Below are 23614 nucleotides of genomic sequence, written 5' to 3'. Positions count from 1 at the left end.
GACTACTTCTGCATTCTGGCTTAGTTTTTAAATAAATACTGACACACTGTAATATGTCATGTGACGATGTTCATCTGAGGTTGTATTTAAATCAATTTAAGACCTGCTAAGGACCAGATGATTTTTTTAATGTCCTGATGCGGACAATCTCAGAACTGACAGAGGTGTACTTTTCCTTTCTCACGACTGTAGTTTCAGGTAACACACTGGCAGAAAATACAATACATGACATGAAGTCTACACACAGCACTGAAGGTGAAATAGGAGAAAGCTTTATTCTTTGCTCTGTTCTACAAAACTTTATTACAACATAAAGCTGACGAACAAAACTGCGTCTGCCGGACACGAAAAGTTTCTCTCTGGAAAATGCGGACATCATTTGAAAAGGACTCTATGTACAGTATTTATTGAGCGTTTGTTGAAGGTTCACTTTGGAGTTTTAGGAATCTTTGACAAAGAAGGAAGACAACACAAAGAACAGCAAAACATTTCTACTGGATACTTTACAAATGTCTCAAAGACTTTAGCACCATTTTGTTAAAAAGGTTCTTGATATAACAATGAGAAAAAATAGATTTAGAGCTGACCTGGTAACAAACAGTTCACACATTTATTTCTTTTCAGTCAAAGGGATTTAACAGGGAATCACTGGGAGAATTTTTGATTTTTTTTTTGCTAACTATTTAAAGCATACTTATCCAAACACGGTAGAAAATATTACAAAGGACAAGAAATAGGGCGTTTCATCTCCCTGCCTGTGCACTCAGTCTTGTTCTCATTGGCTGGTGGGAAGTTTTGCTTTGTGTCTTTTTGTGCGTCTGTGGGGTTTTTTTTATCCTGTTTTGATTGGTTCATTGGTAAAAAGCACCTGATTCTTTACACCCTGTCACGTTACAGTAACAAAGTTTGAGAAAGCAAGACAAGAAGAGCACGGCTGACTTTTAGAACCTGATGTCCCAGTACTGCAGCGTCGCTTTAGTGGCCTCAAAATCATCTTCGGCTGCAGCAAAATCGTTGTCGGTCGTTGACAGCAGGCCCCCGTCTTCTGAATTAGAAAAAAATCACCGTGGTTAAGACTGAATTTGCTCTTTTTTTCTTCTAATTTAACATTTATTAATCACTTCATATCAGCTATTAAAAGACGATTGAATATTAAATGTATGTTTCATGTCTTTTCTTGATTTTTCTCTTATCTCACCAGTCAAGCAGAGGATCTGCGGCCTCTCCCAGAACCCTCCAGACAGACACCTGATCAGGGGGTTAAACCTCTGCTGGAAGCCCTCTGCGCATCGATAGCGCACCACGGCGTTGGTCTCGTAAGTCTGTCGAGCTTTTCCATATATGGAGGCATTTCTGACCCTTGGTGGTGGTCCACAGGAGGCTGTGGGAGGAGTTAAGATGCTTAAGTGCCTTCTCTGGGCTAGAATAAGTAGAAAACAGCTCGAAGCATCAAGCTCACGAGGGAGTTAATGAGTAATGAAGTGCTCTTAATGATGTCCCATTAGTGTTACTCACAGGTGCCTTTCTTGCAGGTGTATGAAAGGTGATAGTTGCAGGGCACATCGCTCCAGCGTCCGTTATCGTGCCACACCATCACCACACAGTCCTCTCCGGAGAGAAAGTAGCTGTCTGGCTGACCCCTGTACCAATTCTCATAAAGCTGTGAGGTATGTGTTATGTATGTTATTTTTATGTGTATACAAAGAAACAATAATCACAATAGAAATAGTTGAAAAAGCATAATATACATAATGTTTTCATTCTCCTCTTCTTCTTTGAGGTAGTTAATATTTAATAGTCTGGTGCCTTCCTGCATCCTGCTTGGTTTGTGTCTTACATAAGAGGTTTCAAAAAGAAAAACATAAACAGCAAAACTCGTTATGATAATAGATTTTCATTCATGATCATCCTGGCCATCATAAATAATAACCTACAGATGTGCTACTTTCAGATGCTCCCTTATTCACAAGGGGTCGCTGGATTCCTCACTGTTTTCACTGTGTCTTTTTTTTTCCCTTGTTGTTTGTGCTACCACTTGACATAATTGCCTTTTAGGTTCAATTTTACGGTCACATCTCAGTGCCTGCCTAGCAAATGCATCAGTGTTTCATTCCCCGTCACCCTCAGATGTTCTAGAACCCAGAAAAATGTAACTAAGCACAGGTGCTGGATAGCATGCAATCTGACATCAAAACTTCCAAGTAACTTAAATAGACTACAAGGCAACTAAAATTAATCACGAAGCAAACACAAAGAAACAATATATTTTAGTTATCGTGGCTGCAAAAGAAAAAGAATCTTGATAAATAGAAAGTAGATCTTAATTAATACACCGGGTGTCTGGTTCTCCAGTTTGAGCATTTCCCTGTTTTTGTTTTTTTGTACTCTGCAGTTTTGTTTTGTTTTTTGCACACATAATAAAACCTCCTCACCAGTGGGTTCCCATCAGACCAGTGGAAATCATCCTCAATGGTCTTGTCATTCAGACCGGTCCACTGGTATTCCTTGTAGTTGTCTGTTGACCAAGAAGTGGGATTGAATTTATGAGGAAAGAAATGAAAGCCACATTGTTTTCTCGTTCCCAAATGTGTTAAGGAAACCTACTGTTGATGTAAGCCTGTTCTTCAGGGGTTATTATGGACACCAGGTGAGCTCCCATCATGCGGCAATGCTGCTCTGCAGCCTCCCAGCTCAGACGCTGGCTGAAGTGTCGATAGCAGAAACCGTGAAATTTATCCCAGCCCGGTTCACATCGCTCCCGGTCTGAAAACATCACAGAGAAGAGAACAGGACAGCCAAACCAACAAGAGTCTTCAGATGTATCTGCAGGCTTTTATACTGAATAATTATATAATTTTCACTTCAGGCTGCATTGTAAGAAAATTACTGCTTGGCTTATTTTTGTTTGGAAACTTCTGGCTGATTCCCATCATATGTAACGTCCATTAAAGAGCAGAAGCGAGCTCACCGGCCTGACAGAAGTTTCCTTCATACGTCGGCAAACAGAGGCATTTAATGTGACCACCTCTGTCCGTGCAGGTGCCTCCGTTAAGACAGGGGTTGAGCAAACAGGCATCTGAAACACAACAGAGGGCAACTTTAAATCACTGTGCACCTGAAACCACTGGTCAAAGACTCATTTGTTATGTAACTGAATAATTACACATGTACAGGAAGACAGCCTTCATTTATGTGTAAGTCTAATTGGTGCCTGTGTTAATTAGAAGGCAGTTGAAGCACGTATGCTGACATTAGGTAAACAGCTGTAAGTAAATGTAGCAGGAACCATTTAGAAACTAAAGGGCATCAGGGTCGATGTTAGCCAACAGATGGCAGCAGAGGAGAACCTTTACAGCGTGGCCTGAGAGGGAAAAATCGTCAAATCTTCTTCTGGCATGTGTGCGATGCTTCCTTCTCTTTCTTCTTCATTTCTTCATTAGTAATAAACGCTCTCAAAAATCTTGTGGAAGAGGGAATCTAGACATGGATGTATTAATGTTGGGGGGGTGGGGGGGGTGGGGGTTGTTTCCTATAATATGGAGCCCTGTGGTTCTAACAATTAAAAAAAGGGCCCACTGGTCATTTTATTAAGCGGTATGCACTGATTTGCTGGTGTGCCAGTGGTACAATGAACTCTTTTGTTTGCTTTGTTTACCATTTTAATCAAAAGATGAGATGATGAGATGAGAAAAACATGCCCTTTTTAAAGTCATTGGACAGTAATATTCAACTGACCACCTTCTGACCTGCTGCTGCTTTTCATTAAAATGTTGAATTGTGTACATTTATAAGTGAAAATTTTAAAAAGATGAAAAAAACTAAAGAAACACCCTTCAGCCGTGCTAAATGTTGACATTGCATAGTTTGTCCACCAGAAGGCACTCTGCAAATTCCCTGTTTGCATCACATGTCTGCAAAAACATAAAAGTATTCACAGCCTTTGCATTGACACTGAAAATTTAGCTACGTTACATACTGTTTCCACTGTTCATCAAAGTCAGACATTTTTACAACTTAGTTGGAGTCCACTTGTGGTGCATTAAGTTGACTGGAAACAATTTAGAAAGACACAACTGTCTTTATAAGGTCTCTTAGCTAACAGCGCATGCCAGAGCACAAACCAAGCCATGAAGTCCAAAGAACTGTCTGTAGAGCGCCAAGACAGGATTGTATCAGGATTGTACCAATGAGCACAGTGGCCTCCATCAACCGTAAATGGGAGAAATTTGGAACCACCAGGACTCAGAATTAGCCTCCTGGCCAATCTGAACGATTGGGGTAGACAGGCCTTAATCATTGAGGTGACCAAGAATCCACTCTGTTCACATTGACAGAGTAACAGCATTACCCTGTGAGGACAACCATTTGTGCAGCACTCCACCAGTCAGGCCTGTATGGTAGAGCGGCCAGACTGAAACCACTGCTCAGTAGGAGGCACATGAGGGCATACTTGGAGTTTGCTAAAAGGCAACTAAACTTTTTAACCTGAACATGAAGTGCCATGTCTGGAAGAAACCAAACAGAATTCATCACATGGACAATAACATCCGTAGAGTGAAGCATGGTGGTGGTAGCATCATGCTGGGATGTTTTTCAGCAGCAGGAACTGGGAGAGTAGTCAGGGTCAAGGGAAATAAGGATACTGCAATGTACAGAGACATCCTTGTTGATAACCTGCTCCAGAGTACTGTGGACCTTGGACATCTTCTATCAGGACAAATACCCTCGGCACTAACTCAAGAAACAAAGGAGTGCCTTCGGGATCACTCTGTGAATGTTCTTAATTAGTTCAGCCAGAGCCCAGTCTTCAACCCAAGATCTGAAAATGACTGCGGACCGATGCTCCCCATCCAGCCCGATGGAGCTCCAGAAGTTCTGCAAAGAAAAAAACTGTCCAAAAACAGGTGTGCCCAGTTTGTAGCATCATAGTCAAAAAGAGGCTTTAAGTGCTACTAAAGGTTCTTCAAGCAAAGGCTGTGAGTACTTATGTACATGTTATATTTTTGATTTTTGATTTTTAATAAGTTTGCAAAAATTTCAAGCAAACTTTTTTCACTTTGTCATTATGGGGTATTGTATGTAGAATTTCAATGTCAAAAAAGGAATTTAGTGAGTTTTGGAATAATGCTGTAACAGGACAAAACGTGGAACAAGTGAAGCACTGTGAATACTTCGTGTGTACTGTATATTTATCCATTTTCCTAACTGCTTATCTAGTTCTGGGTCTGCAGGGGGGTTGGGGAATGTCTACTGGCATCTTGTTATATTTATCACAATCAGATGATATCTAAAGAGAAAAACACTACTGAAGCTTCATTTTGCTTTTCTAAATTTGTAAAACAAAGGAAAAACGAAACCATGAGTGTTCAAGCTGGAATTAAACATTTTACAAGTGGATTCGGTTTGTTTGCTTCCTTTGACACCCTGTAAACAAGAACTATGTGCTGCCTGTCATTATCCCCACATATTGCTCTCTTCAGAAATCTCTTTCATTGCTCAGATCGTGTGTATGAAAGGTAATAACTGCTTTACACGAATCAAATGAGATTCACGTGCACTCAAAGTTAAACCATCATTCAGTTTTGATGAAGAATACACAGATGGTGGATGGAAAACCACTGAGGTGCCTTTCAAGTCTTACCTATCAAAAAATGAAACTTTATACTGTGACGGTGTTCACATCTGAGACTTGTTTTTGTTTGCTTTTCAACAGAAACAGAGTTTAGATTCACGGCTCCATCTGTGAGCCGATTTCCTTCCCTTTTGTCAAACAACACAACAATAACTTGTCTGCAGACGACAATGCAAGGCTAGTAATTTCAATTACTGAATGATTGATGACTTTCTCATTGTGTTTCTCTGCCTCCTTTCCTCTTTAGGCTGCCGACTGCAGTATTTTATCACCATGAAGAGTCCATTGTATAAAGATCATTATTCACCCCAAAAAAGGCTTAATTATGGTGCTGAAGCTGAAATTATGTATGAGAAATAGGAAAGGCTTCTGCATGCACTAATCTATGTAATACTGAGGTTTTTGGGGGGAAGGCAAACAGTTTGGATGCTTGAAAATTGTCTTGTAATAGAAGTGCAGCTTGGAGAATGCACATGTTTTCCATATTTTTCATCTTTATGAGTCCATTTGTGGAGTAAAACCATGAAAAGCTTACTTACTTACTTAAAATATATAAACTTTACTTAACCTCCTAGGACCTGGCATCCACATGTGTTGTATGTGGACATCACATTTTGGGCTGTCTAAACCAAAATACAAAATTTTGCTCTACAAGGGCCTAATATCCACTTACGAGGACATTATACTTCCACTGCGCTATCGAAATTTAAAATGAATGTCCTCATATGTGGATCTCATTTTTCTCAGAAACAAAAATCAGGTAAAAAAAAATCTGGTAATTCTTTGTTTTTTTATATTCATCAGGTCCCAATCAGCCCAAACAGCAAAGAGAAATTAAAAATGCATGCCATGAAAGAGTTCAGGTCTCAGGAGGTTAAAACAACAGCAAGTAAAGCCCGCTTGGGTCCAAATTAAAGTAATAAGGTTTGGCATATGGCGGCCACAGACTATTGTGACTATTGAGTGTGGAGGAGATACCAGTACACATGTTTTTCGGTGAGGAGAGCTGGACAGGGCTGTAGATGGGCATTAAGCCAACAGCAAAATAATTTCTGCTCCAATGTGGATGGAGGAACAGGAGAAGCACTATCAAAAACCTTAACCTCCTGCAGGTTACTTATGTGCGTGTTTCTGATCAAACCATCAGATCCAGACTCCATGAGGGTGGCGTGACAGTACAGCATCTTTTACTGGGACTTGTGCTCACAGCTCAGCATCGTACAACTCAATTGGCATTTGCCAGAGAACACCAGTACTGGCAGGTCCACCACTGTAGCCGTTTTCACCTCACAAAAAAGAGCAGGTTCACACTGAGCTTCTGTGACAGAGGCGAAAAAGTCTGGAAAAGCTGTGACAAACATTACGCATTCTGGTTTGAGAGTGGGTGGCCGGTGTGTATAGGCAGTTATTGGGGAACCAATGCGTTGATGCCATTGATTTACCCACACATCCCCCAGACCTGAATCTTATTGAGAGCCTCTGAGATTCAGGTCTGGGAGTAGATCCCCCACAACACCACCTGCCATCGAGTCAGGAGCATGACCAGACATTGTCACATTGTCAGGAGTGCACATGGGGCAATAAACATTACTGCTACATCATCAGACAAGTTGGATCCGACTGTGATTTTGATTTTTTTTAACGTTTTTTTTTGCTGTGATTTCGAATCTACAGTTCTCAATTTCGTTTACCTCGAATTCTACATTCAGTAAAGATTTTTAGTGTAAATATTTTGTTTCTCAAGATCCACACGATATATTAGTTTTTTTTCAAAAGCTGAATTATTCTGAATAGTGTTTGACTTACAATATTAACATACACCAGGTTGTCAGTGGCCTTTATTGACATACCCACATGGAAATCTTAATAGAAGAACTCTGAAGTCGACTTTTTCCAGTTTCTGAAACTGTGCTTGATGAAATGCAAGTCAAGCCTTAAATGGTTTGTTGGTGACCTGGTGGATGTTAAGAGCTTAAAAGCAGCTTTTCTCTTAAATAAGTTTCCATCCTAAATTTCCCATATTTCTTGAAGTTGAGTCCACAATGGCAGCTGCTTCTTTTGAAGATTCAATAAACCCGATTATATGGAAGCCAAGTGCTCCAATGGAAAAATAAAGTGCAGTTTTAAATAAGAGAATTAAAATTCAAAAATATTTCATTTAAAAGATGAATTTAAAACCATGAGAACTGTGTTTTATGTTTGTTTGTTTGTTTTGTGGAACAAATAAGCTTCCATACAATGCATCAATATCCACAGCTGCCACATGAAGTCAAAAAAACGAATGTACCAAAGGGAAGGAATATAAAGTAATGCATTTATCAACTTGTGGTAAGACAAGAAACCAATAAAGATTTGTTGCCTTTATCATTATTAGACCTAAAAACACAATACAAATCTAGAACAACTGTGATTAAACAACAATTTTTAAGTCGAGTATGAAACATTAATGACAAAAGGACACGTGAACATGTTGCTAAATGCAAACACTCGTGCAATCTACAATGAAAAGGTTTTGTGCTTGTAAACATAATAATCTGTGCTTTTTGTACCACAGTGACTAAAACAGCAATGAAAAGGAAGAAAGAAAATCAGTTAAGACTTAAATATAAAGCATTACTGCAGCTTCATTGGTCAGTGCTGTTACATTCAAAGTAATTGTTACTTTCCAGAGAACGATTAAGTCCCTTATTATGTTGCTTCCCAATTAATGGAAAAGATACTATGAAAATTGAAAGATAGCAAGAAGAAAATGATTTTATAATATCTTTTGCACCTGTTTGGTCCAGAGATGGATGATTTACAAATAAAATCTGATGAATTTAGCTATAACCATCACTCTGGCAGGTCCTCACTGGAGAAGAAACCCGTCATTCAAAAACACTAGTAAATACAGTACTTCACAGAAGTCATTCTTTGGATGAGGAAAAAACATCATGCATAACAAGACTGGACTGTGGACAAATGTCAAATGGGAGCTGTCCCAGTGTGAGAATCTTGGAGGGTAGAGCGGGGGAGTCACAAGGAGAGGAGTAAGGAGTGTTTAAGGGGAAGTGGGAAGAGTCAGAAGGGTGAGTGGGCTTGCTGAGACAACAGGTGAAAAAAACGTGGGAAGTCATTTGAAAAGCAGGACGGGTGTTTTACAGAAAATGGAGCAGAGGCAGGTTGGGCAGAGGAAAGACGAGGAGTTTTAGTGCATCACTGTGTCGAGCAGGAAGAGGACGGTTAGACTGATGAAAGTGGCATTAACATTACCTGAAGATTTCCCAGTACCGCCTACGGCTGCCCTCTCATTGGGCATGATAAGCAGAGTTGGCGGCTGGGTGAAAGTAATGTCAACATCTTCCAGAGCGTGACCCACTGGTGGTATCAACATTTTGGGGGTGGTGGTGGTTGGGCTCCAGGTGTGTCTGGACCGGTGTGTGGTGGTGGTGGTGGTAGCTGCGGTTGTGGTTGTGGTGGCGACAGTGGTCGTCTTTGTGGGCTTTGTACCTCGAGAAGAACTTGAAGCTGCTGTGGAGGTTTTTTGGCTGTACTCATTGCGAGATTCTTGGGGTTGAGTTGTGCTGGTCAACAGATCCCACTTGGATGTTTGAGAACTGGAAGGAAAGATGGCGAAGTCCTCAGAGGCATCAGTTTTCTCTTGAGATGTCGGGGAAACATTAGTTTCATCTTCGAGGGTCGGGGCAACAGTAGCCTCTTCTTCAAAGACACGGATTGGGATAACGTTGGCTTCGTCTTCATCAAGCACAACAGTTTGGGAAAAATCACTATCTTCTTCTAGGGCTGAGGAAACATCAGCTTCTTTCTCAGTAAAAAGAGCTGTGCTAACATTAGCTTGTTCATAGACATGGGTTGAAGAAGTGTTAGCCTTTTCTTCATACTCAAAGGAAGGAGCAACATTAGCTTGTTCAAAGACTCGAGCTGAGGACATGTTAGCCTTTTCTTCATACTCAAAGGAAGGAGCAACATTAGCTTGCTCAAAGACTCGAGCTGAGGACGTGTTAGCCTTTTCTTCATACTCAAAGGAAGGAGCAACATTAGCTTGTTCAAAGACTCGAGCTGAGGACGTGTTAGCCTTTTCTTCATACTCAAAGGTAGTAGAAACATTAGCTTCTTCTTCAAGGGTTGAAGAGGTGTTGGCTTTTTCTTCATACTCAAAGGTAGGAGAAATATTGGCTTCTTTTTCAAGAGCTGAGGAAGTGTTAGCCTTTTCTTGCAAGCTAATGTTTGAGGAAAGATTAGGTTCTTTTTCAAGGACAATAGTTGGGAGAACATCAGCTTCCTCTTTAAGGGTTAAAGAAGCATTTATCTTTTCTTCATACTCAAAGGTAGGCGTAATATTAGCTTCTTCATCTTTAAAAACAGCAGTTGGGACAGCATTACTTTCATGGGCTGAGGAAACATTTTCTTCAAAATCAACCGTTGGAGAAACAATGTTCTCTTCTTCAAAATTTAAAGAAAAATTTGCTTCTTTTTGAAGAGCAAGGGTTGGGGAAATTTTTATTTCTTTTTCCAGAGAAACGGAAATGTTGGCTTCCTCTTCAAGAGTTAAAGACACTTCACCTTCAAAGGTTGGAGCAAATTTTATGTCTTCTTGAAGGGTGGTCCTAAGTGTATCAGGTACATGACCACTTGCTTCTTCATAAGTATCGGTCACAGTATCCAAATACATTCTGTAGCCTGATGTTAGATATAGTGCTGTGGGCGAACTGGTGGATGAGTGAGAAGTGTTTGAGACGTCTGGAGAGCGAGTGGTAACTGAACTTGCTCCAGACACTTGCAGGTCTTCAGATTTTGATGTGGGCAGCATTTTATCCTCATTTTCCAAACTGAGCGTGTCTTCAATTTCTAAGCTTGCACTTCCCTCCTGTTTAGAGTTGGGGGACTCCCACAGCTGTGAGGCTGTAGAAAGAATATCCAAGCCCAGTTTGTCAGAAAGGGGTGACTGAGATGAGGCTGTCAAATGTGGAACCACTGTCTGAGGTTCAGCATGGGTGCTGCTGGCAGAAGCAATGGGAGACGGGTGAGTGGTGAAGCCAGAAGTTGAGGAATCTGATGTGGAGATGAAACTGGCTGGACTCATATCGAGTTTGCTTTCTGGAAAAGAGCATAGAACATTATGGGATTACATATTGTTTTTGAGAAGTATATTTAATTGCTTGGATGAGAAAAATTAGAAGAAACAATAAGTCTACTGTCAATCTCTGACCTTCAGACCAAAACGATTAGAAACAGGAAAACAGCTAGCTTTTCAGAAGGTAACAAAATCTGCCCTCTTCACATAGGTGACCAAACTCTAGGACGTTACAGCTCTTAGCCAGAAGGTAGTCCAGAATATAACCCTTTTAGTTCTTCTATTATAATAAAAAACATAAAATGTGACATGGATATCTCATGCTAGCCTAACTCTTGACAAGAAAGTAATTTATCTAAGATAATAATGTTTGAACTTTTGTGGGACATGCACATACCTTCAGAAATATCTCCAGAACCATCCAAAGGAGCCCACACTGAGGTTAGCACCTCCGGAGTAGATTCAGTAGTTTGGGATAATTGTGTAAGAAGTGTTGCCTCTTCTTCTTCTTCTTTTGAGGCCTCAGTTGGGGGAAACATCTGCTCAGAGTCTACACGGGTCTCCTCCAGCTCCACTTCAACCATGGGGTTAAGGGTTAAAGTAGTAGCCTCCAATAAACTGTCCTCTTTAGTACGGTTGCTGTCGGTCTCACTGTAGTTGGGTTCTGATTTGTTAAAAGACAGGGTGGTCTGTTGTACTTCTTTGGTCTCATTCAGAGTTCCAGATGGCTCTGTGTTTACTTCAATATTTGTGTCTGGCTCTGTCTGGTTCTGCATCTCAGGCTCAAATGTGGGTCTTTCAGACTGCTGAAAGGTGAGACTCGAGTTCTGGCTGGAATATGTTTCATTGTAATCAGTGGGCAGAAATGATGTGTTCTCTGCTGAATTGTGGGTTTCTGTGATAGTGCTGCTCATCAGTGCTGTAGGATGCTGGGAATCGTAGCTCATTTCTGTGGGAGATAAAGTTTGGTCGAGCGGCTCGTGTAGTGCAGGCGTTGTGTGGAGGGGAGACTCTGTTGTGTCTGATATCAGCATTGGGTGTGTATCAACCGGGCTTTCTGTAGTTACAGAGACAGTAAAATAAGGCAATGATTCAAGCATGCTCTGGGCCTCTCGCTCCACCTGTTCTGCTAGTTGGTTCAACTGAATTTCTTGATATTTTTCCGTAAGAATAACAACATTGTGTTCAATGTCTTCAGGTTCTGTGCCCACATAGTCCATCGGAGAGTCAGTGGAAGCATTTCTGTTTTCTGCAGAGAGCAGACAAACAATTAAATGTAACATGTGAAATATGGAACAAACAAATCTAGTTATGCTTTCTTTCTTGTTAAATATGCACTACATATTGTTCCAACATCATATTTTTATTCCCTTCTAGAGTAGCTTTTCATGAGTCATAACAGTCAAAATAATGCTTATTTATCTGATGATGGGCTTTGATATGAACTCTCAGTTCATTCTCTGTCTAAATCAATATGTTTGGGCCCATCTCCCTTCAAGCCAAGTTTCAAGCTGTGTTTGAGATTACCAGGTTATCTTCATATACAGATGCCATCATATACAGTGGCTTGCAAAAGTATTCGGCCCACTTGAACTTTCCCACATTTTGTCACATTACATCCACAAACATGAATCAATTTTATTGGAATTCCACGTGAAAGACCGATACAAAGTGGTGTACACGTGAGAAGTGGAACGAAAATCAGACATGATTACAAACATTTTTTACAAATAAATAACTGCAAAGTGGCGAGTGCGTAATTATTCAGCCCCCTTTGGTCTGGGTGCAGTCAGTTGCCCATAGACATTGCCTGATGAGTGCTAATGACTAAATAGAGTGCACCTGTGTGTAATCTAATGTCAGTACAAATACAGCTGCTCTGTGACGGCCTCAGAGGTTGTCTAAGAGAATATTAGGAGCAACAACACCATGAAGTCCAAAGAACACACCAGACAGGTCAGGAATAAAGTTATTGAGAAATATAAAGCAGGCTTAGGCTACAAAAAGATTTCCCAAGCCTTGAATATCCCACGGAGCACTGTTCAAGCGATCATTCAGAAATGATCCCCAAGACAAGGCCGTCCACCTAAACTCACAGGCTGAACAAGGAGAGCACTGATCAGAAATGCAGCCAAGAGGCCCATGGTGACTCTGGACGAGCTGCAGAGATCTACAGCTCAGGTGGGGGAATCTGTCCATAGGACAACTATTAGTTGTGCATTGCACAAAGTTGGCCTTTATGGAAGAGTGGCAAGAAGAAAGCCATTGTTAACAGAAAACCATAAGAAGTCCTGTTTGCAGTTTGCCACAAGCCATGTGGGGGACACAGCAAACATGTGGAAGAAGGTGCTCTGATCAGATGAGACCAAAATGGAACTTTTAGGCCAAAATGCAAAACGCTACGTGTGGCGGAAAACTATCACTGCACATCACTCTGAACACACCATCCCCACTGTCAAATATGGTGGTGGCAGCATCATGCTCTGGGGGTGCTTCTCTTCAGCAGGGACAGGGAAGTTGATGGGAAGATGGATGGAGCCAAATACAGGGCAATCTTGGAAGAAAACCTCTTTGAGTCTGCAAAAGACTTGAGACTGGGGCGGAGGTTCACCTTCCAGCAGGACAACGACCCTAAACATAAAGCCAGGGCAACAATGGAATGGTTTAACACAAAACATATCCATGTGTTAGACTGGCCCAGTCAAAGTCCAGATCTAAATCCAACCAAGAATCTGTGGCAAGATCTGAAAACTGCTGTTCACAAACGCTGTCCATCTAATCTGACTGGAGCTGTTTTGGAAAGAAGAATGGGCAAGGATTTCAGTCTCTAGATGTGCAAAGCTGGTTGAGACAGACCCTAAAAGACTGGCAGCTGTAATTGCAGCAAAGGTGGTTCTACAAAGTATTGACTCAGGGGGCTGAATAATTACGCACACCCCACTTTTCAGTTATTTATTTGTAAAAAATGTTTGGACTCATGTATGATTTTTGTTCCACTTCTCACGTGTTCAAATAAAATTGATTCATGTTTGTGGCTGTAATGTGACAAAATGTGGGAAAGTTCAAGGGGGCCGAATACTTTTGCAAGCCACTGTAGATTACAGACCAGACCTTTTTGAAGCCAGGTATTTATTGCAATCTGAAGCAGGATGTTATTATATCAAACTGTGGCCTTGTTAAATCAGATCAAATTAGAGAAACTGTATTAATCCCAGGGAGAAACTGAGTAAATACGAGCCAAAAAAGGGAAAATCATAAAAGGTCCACTTTAGAGTTTTTGTCAAATTAACAATCAACAGTTTGCATTTAAAGGCACAACATTATCACCTTTGAAACAGTAAACATCATGAAGGCTGGATGGCTCTGGGAAGCCAGTCTGGTTGCTGAATTGGTAGAGAGTTTTGACGCCAGGCAGAGCACCCCCACAGCGTTCCCTTGGGGTTATGATGGGGTACCGTACGCTGCCATCAGACAGCCAGCCAGGGCTGCAATGGTCCAGTCCTTCACTCCAAGCCAAGTAAAGCTGTGCTGTTGTAGCCAGCTCTGCCCCTGCAGCTCTGCAGTACGACTGCGCTTCATTAAATGTTAATTGCTGTGGGATGAAGTCATGGAAAACCTCCCCTACAGACAGAAAATTTGTTCAGTCTTTTACTTTTTCTGGATACAAGTGAGTAAAATGCTGGCACGACTGCAATTATGTGCCAGTCTTAATTTATAATGGATATTTGTATATAGTAAGTGGCATGTTTTTATCTGATGTGACGCATGACATTTCACTACAGAAAGTAAAAACATATAATTATATGTTTGAACTAAATAAAATCATTGTAATAGTTATTGTCCATCACAGATCCCTAATGCCGTTTTCCAAATGTAAAATGTATAATTTGACTTACTGACAAATTAGGCCAGATGTATCATTATTGCATTAAGCCTACTGGCAAAAAAACAAAAAACCCAAATCCTACTATTTACATATAGAAGTTATTAAACTGTTAAATTCCTACCATTAATTTCGTCTACATAACAATAAACATCGAACAGATCATCTGGATCCATTGTCCCATAGTTTCTCACTCCTGGTTGCCCATCCATGTCTCCATAGCAGCCTTCACGAGGCACTTGGATTGGATACCTGCAACAAAGCAGCAAAACAACCATCATCCTCACTTAAGACTCGACAAACATGTGACATAACATCAATGCTGCATTTGGCGATAGCTTGGTAAATCTGCAACATTACCAACTGGTAATGTTATGACACGTTTACTCTGTGGCCACTCAATAACCAGCTCACACATGGGTACTTATAGAGCAACACAAATATAATGTATTTACATATAACAATAACTATATACAATAACTATAATGTTATTTAAGAGTCTGGGTGTTTTTTTTTATCATACTAAAAGGCCTACATGCCCATGCTACTTTATTGTTTCCTTTGTTTATGCTGATGGATGGATGGTAGGTAATACAGGATTTCATAACTCCACTCCACTCCAACTCCAATTTACCTATGTATATCGACAACATGCATATAATGGCATGCCATTTTGATCTTGTGGGTTTGACACATAGTTTCAAATCTCATTGCCTTAAGTACATTTATACAGTTATTTAACTGACATTACATTTTTGATATAGTCTCTAAATACAGTAAACTAGTTTTGTGGGTCCCTTGCAATACTCAGGTGCTGTTCTACTATATAAAATGCTTTTTTACATCATTGTTAGATGGTGTCATTCATATAAATTAGATTTTATTGTCATGAGCCTCTTTTACTGTATGGGTGTATGTTTAACAGAAATGAATATTGCACTATACAGTTAAAGAGGGTGGACAGTGTGTTGCTAATGAAGTTGTTATAGGTGCATAAATGGGTCAGTTTAGAGGTTGGTGAGTGGTTTCTTATGTTAGGTAAGTATAATATGACATTGTTTTGTAATGTTGCTACCATAGTAAGATAATTTTGTTTATATTGAGATGTGAAGCACACCTGAGGGGCAGGTGGAGAACGGTACCGCTATACTTTGTAAGTAAGCAACCTCTGAAACACTGTCTGACCGATGAAGACGTCAGTGATTACAAACTTATATCAAGAAGTCGAGTAAAACAACAAAAACATCTATATCAGCTGCATGAGCCTGTAAGATATGTTTTATCTATCTCTGTCTTTTTAATAAGTTGTACTGTGAGCATGATACAGAGGGCACACAGGTGATGAAATACCTGACAGACTGGTCTGCGAGCCAGCCCGCGTCACACTGCTCATATCCGTCGTAATAAGATGCAAGCAGCTGGTCGGCGGTGGCGATTCGTGCCCCGATGGCCTCACAAGCCCTCTGGGCCTGATGGAAGGTGAAGGCATACCGACCCAAAGCATCTCTGTAGTGGAACACAACACCTAAAAACACACACAGCATGCACATAATAACATACCTACAAATACATTAACTGCATTACCTGTTTCAACTGTTTTAAGTCAATAATTTGGAAAAGCTCCAGGAACAAAGACATCTTACTAAATGGAAAGAAACTGAGCTGGAAACTGAGCTACACAACTAGAAACAACTCATTAATTATCATTACACAGAGGATTGGGTATCTTTGGGTTCAGGCAGTTTTCAGTGGATTCTACTAAGATGAGAGATTCAGATATTTTCTTACCAAAATCACAGTGTGGAACCAATAATCAAACTGCGATATGATTTCAAAACACAGGAGTTTTAGCAGAGTCAGTATCCTTCTTGTGGTTTTTCTTTCTTTTTCTGAGAATTGTAGTTAAAAAACACAGTCTCTAATAATTCTGTGTAATCTACCCCAAACTTTACTAATGAGCCATGTCTTTCATCGCGTTACCTTTGACCTTGAGCTCCACGAGGTCACTGGCGTCCTCCAGGCCCTGCTGCACCTCGCAGCGGTAGTGAGCCGAGTCGCTGGAGCGCAGATCTCCCAACCAAAGTGACGCATCATCAGGGAAGGAGGTGTAGTTGAGCAACGCCGCTCGGTCTCGGTACGTTTCATTGACCTTCACCTTGTGACCCTGTACCACTAAGATCTGCGTTTCAACCCCCTTTGATATGACTGACCACTCGACCCTCGGTACAACAGGCGTCGCGGAGGTGGAGTTGGAGATGGGGGACAGAGACACCACACAAGGGATGGAAATGGAGCTGCTCAGTGGAGCAACAACTGGTCCTGAGTGGGGGATGCTCACGTGGAGCTGCTCCACCTCATCTGGAAATTAATAAAAAGAAAAGAAAAGTGAATCATGCTCCCACTTCTCAATGCACTTTTGTAGTCTCTGTTTATGGAATCAAAAAGTGATCAGGGGAAATGTAGACACCGTACCGTATGTGTACCGTAGAGTTTGGGTGGGAAAGGCCAGTGTGAGATGGCAGACTGCATAAAGAAGTGGAAGTATCTGCACATGTCTGTGGAGATTAAAAAGGCAAACACAATAAAATATTAATAAAATAAATAAAATGAAGAAGAAAAGCAGATATTTTTCTTCCAATTTCACAAATATGTAGAATTAAATAAAAATGGATTTTTAATAAGTACAATGATTTCTGACATCGGAGGTCATATGTTGTGTCGGTTCATCTTATCTTATCTAACCTATAAGAAGGAACAAATGTCCCAGACACATAAGAAAACTGAGTGATTCAGTTTCAGTTTTCAGGATATCAGTTGAAAGACTGAAATAACTATCCACATTATATTGAACAGACTTGGTGTTATCCCGCTGACATAAAGGAGCTGTAATAATGTTTTATTAGCTGCACAAATGTAATTTCTATCCCATAAAATGTCAGAAACAGGTCTCAGTATAATACCAGAGCTTTTAAATTTACCATAAACTTGGCCTCAACACATCAGTGAAACTGCTTCAACAAACACTGAGCATTATGGTTCTCATAAAACTACAATTTACAGCAGGCCTTTTTCCTATAAGTCAGGATTAGTTTTAGCTGAGCACACTAGAAAACTGGCAACAGAGTTTAAACATTAAAAAAATACAATAACTATAAAATTTTGTGAGAAAGACCTTTTGTTTTAAGTTGTAACTTTGGAGCAGAAGCTCTGAGTAAAACACACGTGTCCCAAAAAAAGCTCAGCCATACAGTATAAAAGACCAACTTCTCTGGTTTTCGAAAGGAAGCTGGAAGCAGAGGTTCCTGACCACAATTCATTCATCACCTCCAGGAGCTAATGACACGGCGTTTCAGCCCAGCGGCATCCTGCCAGTTCTCCGTCACCAGCCTGGCCCTGTTATTAACCCAGCAGCCGTGGCAAGACATCCACAGCGACTTCACACAACCTCCTGATTGGGCCGTCATTGAAAAACAATTAAATACTGGACAGTTTCAACAGTCGTCAAGGTGTTTCATCAGTATTCCTGTCAGTGTCATATTCAACCAACCTCACACTTCACCAGAAACACTGATAGTGCAAGGTTAGACCTTTAATCTTGCTACCTAAAGTTGTCGGATAAGAAATTTCTTTTATTATAAAACAGAAATTTTACACTGTACAATACAAGTCTTTATAGTATTAACTTCAGCCACAACACTTGAAGTTGGAGTAAATACCATTAATAATCTCATTATACTGCAATGTTCTGCTCAGCCTAAACGAACAGCACAGCACGATGGCAGCACTCTCCCCCAACAGAAGAATGCTCTCTGCAACAGCATAACTAGACTGAGCATCAACGACAGACGCCTAAATAATCCTGATCGCATTAAGACCCAGCCCACAAACCACAGGACCCAGAGGATTCCCTGGTCTCCTTCTGTGCCCAAATGGGTCAGAACTGTTTTGGCACCATGACGAGGATGTGTACAATGTGAGGCTGGTGGTAATAACCGGTGGCACCATTGCAAAGCAAGCAATCTGACTGTATATTGCTGTACAAAAAAAACATAGAAACACAGTTCAAGCACTGTAAAAACCTGTGACGCCTGCTTGTGTTTTCTTTCAAAAGAAAGTTTAGTATTTACAGTATACCGAGTGATTAACTGACATAGTGGGAGAAGCAGAAACTTAAAATTGTGGCAGAGGCCACAATTTTCATGCCACACATGTCATTTTATCACTGACTCATAGGAAAATTAGTCTTTTTTCAAATGCTCTGTTCCTCCAAGTCAACAGACTTGCACTTTTAGATCTCAAGGCATCTGAGTGATCGAGGGTTTCTGGAGAAAAATGAAAGTGATCTCTATTTCTATCTCACCCCTGCGACCACAATTTTAACATCAGAAACATTAAAAAAAAATTACAGATACTGTGGAGCAATGACTTGGGATCCTTATGCTTTTTAAACCTGTGTAGAGGATATAAGCAGTTTCACAAGAGGTGAGCGAAGCTCGTTTGAGAGATTTGGACGGTTGGATACTCTGAGTTACACAAAATGCCATGACCATGGTAACTAACCGGGCTTGAGCGACACAGGTGGAAGCAACTGACAGCTGGTGGACATTTGATTGGTGGATTTAAATTTCCTCTCTCCCTCTCGCTCTCTAATCAGCATGACTATCCGGTGCCTAACAGGATCTCTGTTTCTTAGTGGAAGACCAGTGTGTTTTTACAATGCCAAATTTTAAACCCCAACCCAGCGCAGACAATCCAACACATCGAGTCCAGCAGTAGCAACAATCACACCACTGATAATCTTAAATTTTTACTGTTCTTGTAATGACGGAGATCACAATCTCCGTCATTAACAGCTAAGGAAGGTGGAGCTTTTGCACTGATTAGTGCTTTGCTGATACCACCGATCCAATAAAGCTGTAATTTGCAAAGAGCGTTAAAGATGATGGTTTAAACAGCCATATATGTTATCACATCACTTAGTTTTTTCCATAAACTTTCTCAATATGAGCCTCAGAGCCTCTAGTTGTCTTCTGCAAGGTACGGTACTACAAGAATTGACCTCCTGTATATCAAGTAGATCCCTGGTAAGGAGTCGGCACACACAGCTCAGTAACTTGTGTCACATTAAATGGCCTTCTTTGATGGTAGAATAACTGTTGTCTGTTTTCTTGCCAGCTGGGTGGACTCCATGATGCTGGTATCACTATTAGTATTCTTGAGAAGACGTTTCACAAAAAAAGCGAGGAGCGGGCCAAGAGGACAGCTGCACACTGTGCTTTCACTTCATACCAAGTCCCTTACAAAGGGCTTCAGGGAAAATTAAAGGACAGGGCACTGGCACACTTGCTTGCTTTTTCTCTTTTCTTTCTTTCACCCCTTTCATTGATGGAGAAGGAAGTTTCAAAGCACTAAGAATCATTCTAGGGCAGGCTTTGTACAAAAGAAAGGGCCACATTAAGACCCCGCACACTGATTCAAATGGTATAATGTGACAGTGTGCTTAAATACCGGTTTGTGCTTTCAGATTGATGACAGCAGAGAAAATCCTAGTTGCTGCTGGTTGTTTTGTGCCGTCTTTAGATCGCATTTTTCGGCCTCGCCTTCGCCAAGCACTTTGCAGGTCTGCTTGTTTTAGTGAGGTTAGCAGTGAAGACAAGTCAAGCTGAAATCAATGCCACCCACTGCAGCTACGGCCCACAAACTGCAGCCAGCACTCTATCCAAAAGGGCAACTAATCCAGAATCTTCTGTGGAATAATCAGCTACAGACTAACGCATTTATGGAAAAGAAAACATAAGAAATTGGCGTTAAATAAACCTCATCAACTTTATGCAAACATCCCTGTCAGTGCTGCACAGACATTCCTCTGCAGCCTGCATCAGTGTCAATGCACACAAACCAGGAAGAGGCTCCTGATCCCAGTTTAGCCAGCTCAGACATGTCAGTTTGACTGATGTGCTGTAAACTTGGAGGAGTGCTGAGCTGGAACTGGCTTTAGGAGGGATATGTCCAGGATAAAACAGAACAGGGTCCCATAAAAATGCACAGTTTTTGCAACTATGGTCTATTTGTTGTCTTCTTTTCTTCTCCTTCTTTTAATATTTAAGGTTTCAGTTTTCAGACTACATGTAAACAGAAGTTAAATGTAACATAAAGCAGCCTGTTCATTTATTTCAACTTCTTTTCTTTTTCTAGTGTATGAAAAAATTATTTAAGCACAGAGTTTATACTCTATCCAGCAGCTGCTTCCTAATGCAATTAACATTGAACAAGATGTTTGACCTGGAAGAAGTTTAAACCATATTAACTAAATCAATTTTATTTATTGGCCCTACACACCAGAACTCTGGTCAGCAGCTGGATATTCAGTTGGACAGTTGTGATTGAATAACTGACTCCCACAAGTATACATTCTTGCTGCTATTTGCCTTAATAACAAATCCATTTATGTTGATGACATTTGCCTGACCTAAACCAGACAGAAACCACTTTTACATCCAGCTCAAAACAAATAAACTTAATGTCAGTCTTTACTTCATTTGGAGACCTTGGCAGGGTCAAAGGAGGTGATTCAGTTCAGAAACATCAAACCCAGACTTTGAATATAAACACTGGCTACTGTACACTTAACAGCAGAGCGAGTTGGTAAATGAGGCTATTCACTCAGCACCACACCTCCAACTCCCTACATCATCAGTGGTCTGTCTCCTGTCTACAAGATTACCACTTTGGAAGAGCCACCCACCAGCTGATTCACCACCCACTTTGTCTGGGAACAAATTAAAGTGTGTTTTGCGCAAACACCTGATCCTAGGCTTGACTCAGTGGATCCACAGATGAAGCTCAGCCTGTACAGCTGTCCTTTTATACACAGGAGGCGATTTCCGCTTGTGTTCAGGATCAGGTGGGCTCTGCTTTCTGAGACGCATCACTTTCTTCGTTCAGGGCAAACATGCCCAGGAGTCAGGCACCTGCAGTTTGAGCTCAAATCTGCACTCAAATACTCAGATACACAGACTCTACTAAAGTAGCTTTGCATGAGCGATAGTTAGAAACACTGCAAAGTCTTTCAGCTTACCTGCTTTCTGAAACAAGCTCCTTCCCTTTTAGAGAAGAACCCCTTTAAATAAATCTTATTTTGACTGGCTGCCCCTCTCAAGAAGAAGGTCTGAATACTAGGTGGGTATGGCAACAGAGCTATTCAAGCACCCTGGAGCCTGCACTTTTGGCTCACAGGGGTTATTTTGCATGACATTTGTGTCACGGGGCACAAATGTGTTGTCCTCCGTCATATGCAGTAGCTTAATATTCAGTTTGAATTGCCAGGATTGCTCATTCATTTTGAATATTTTGACATGAGCAGCGATTCAGAGGTCTGAGCAAGGCTTGCTATTTATCTAATTATACACCTGAGTGCAACTCATCCTCAACAACAACAACAAAAACAAGAACAACTTCTGTAACTATAGCTTTAGCTGAACAACCTACTGGTGCAGTGGAGGATCAACAACATATCTGGCTCTAAATTTGAGCAGATGGCCGTCCATTCTCCACCATGCTTTACATTTCATCTTATATTTAGTGTAGAGTTCATCACTCTAGTTTGGGTCAGATCTCTAGATAGATTGTGAGCCACATTTTTACCAGCTGTGACTGTGGCTAGTTTTGACTTTGTGATTTTTTTGTGTACTGACCAATTTAACATGTAGAGAGGGGAAGGCCACTTTTGTGGGTTTTTCTTGTTGTATGTTTGCCTGTGTTTGTCTGTGGACAGAGTTTGTCCACATGAGAGAATTGCAGCTGTGCAAGACAGTCACTAAACTTTAAGCTGTGCAGCTGAGATCAATATAAAATCAGGATTTGAAGAGGGTTGTGGTCCAGCAATTCGATGGCATCCCACTGGAAGATGATAACATGATTACTCTGTCATGAAATTACAGCATAACCACACCACTGCTTTTTATATCTGCTCAAATCTGACCAGAGAGCCACAAACCTATTAAACAGAAGAAAGAAATCCTTAAAAGTCTGCTTCATCATTCAATTTGCCCTCTGTCTTTCTACCTGTCCATTACTGAACTCCACCTGAGGTGGACCACAGCGAGTGAAGAGTTAAAATACGCACTTAAAACAAAAAGCAGCTTTTTGTTCCCACAGGGCAAATAAAAGCACTGAGTGTGAAATCCCAGGAAAAGCTTTTGAATGGCAGGGGGGGGGGGGGGGGGCTTTGTAGGAGTCCAAATTGATAGTAAATGCGTTTAAAATAGCCCGTTATCCTTCCTTTACCTTTATAGGTGTGCATGCGTAAAACACGGAAACACGGTTTAAACACAGTGGGGGACAGCAGTTTACAATTAATTTTAGGACCTTTCGGAGAACATCAATTACTACAGCGCAATTAAGTGGCAATGAGTATAATTGTCTTTAATCATACGTCCATTTAACCTGACACAGGAGATTCAAAAGAACTTTGGAAAGACCAAATCGCATCATCTACTGCGTATCATTGACCCATCGACCTTAAGGGAGAGAAAGAGACAGAGACGGTAAGCCTACCGGATGACTCTCAGCAGCATCTCAGCTGATGCAGGTTGCACTTCTTTGCTGTAAAGAGTATTTTCCGTGAGCGCCTGTCAGCGTGCTGCAGTGCGACTGTCCTGTCACGGGAAAAGCGGCTCTGGATGCTCTGCGCAGGTAAACGGTGGCTGGGACCGGCACACTCAGAGGCTCGGGGAGAAAAGAGGGAGTTGGGAGAAAGTGACGCCAGATATGAAACCCTGAACTGCCCACTTTTTCACCCAACAATCGGGATGGAGATGGCGCATGCCTGTCAAGGGGGATTGGGAGGGATGACAAGTAAAGAAACCGATGTTATAGGCTATGAAGTGAAGCCTGCAGAGAGGAGATGACCTGCATGTTTTTACTGCAGGGAAGCGGAGAACTTACTGAGCGTCACTTGGATGAACCAGGGTGAGGGGAGAGCAGTCAGCGCAGCGGTCCGGAGTGAGCTGCTGAAGCTGCTGCA

General features: G+C 41.1%; 1 protein-coding gene across 3 annotated transcripts; it reads right to left on the bottom strand.

Annotated features, from left to right (window-relative positions):
* Nucleotides 1–250: 250 nt before the first annotated feature.
* Nucleotides 251–23581, bottom strand: LOC309698757 (brevican core protein-like). 3 transcript variants are annotated; one of them, XM_082521419.1, is made up of 15 exons: nucleotides 23536–23581; nucleotides 23146–23416; nucleotides 17062–17144; nucleotides 16570–16947; nucleotides 15940–16114; nucleotides 14714–14841; nucleotides 14034–14327; nucleotides 11104–11955; nucleotides 8885–10729; nucleotides 2969–3076; nucleotides 2605–2763; nucleotides 2433–2515; nucleotides 1516–1660; nucleotides 1199–1381; nucleotides 251–1045 (listed from the first exon to the last, which is right to left on the bottom strand). In XM_082521419.1, the coding sequence occupies exons 2-15, from the start codon at nucleotides 23163–23165 to the stop codon at nucleotides 942–944; spliced, it is 4557 nt and encodes a 1518-aa protein (XP_082377545.1). In that variant the 5' UTR covers nucleotides 23166–23416; nucleotides 23536–23581; the 3' UTR covers nucleotides 251–941. The 3 variants fall into 3 exon arrangements, with proteins under 3 accessions (XP_082377545.1, XP_082377544.1, XP_082377546.1); XM_082521418.1 differs by having other exon boundaries at nucleotides 23146–23545; XM_082521420.1 differs by having other exon boundaries at nucleotides 251–1042; nucleotides 23146–23545.
* Between the last annotated feature and the right edge of the window lie 33 nt (nucleotides 23582–23614).

The sequence above is a fragment of the Aulonocara stuartgranti genome (genome assembly GCF_965226115.1).
Source record: "Aulonocara stuartgranti genome assembly, chromosome: 22".
NCBI classification, from domain to species: Eukaryota; Metazoa; Chordata; class Actinopteri; order Cichliformes; family Cichlidae; genus Aulonocara; species Aulonocara stuartgranti.
The sequence above is the reverse complement of the archived record's forward strand: the minus strand, read 5'-3'. Positions and strand labels throughout refer to the sequence as shown.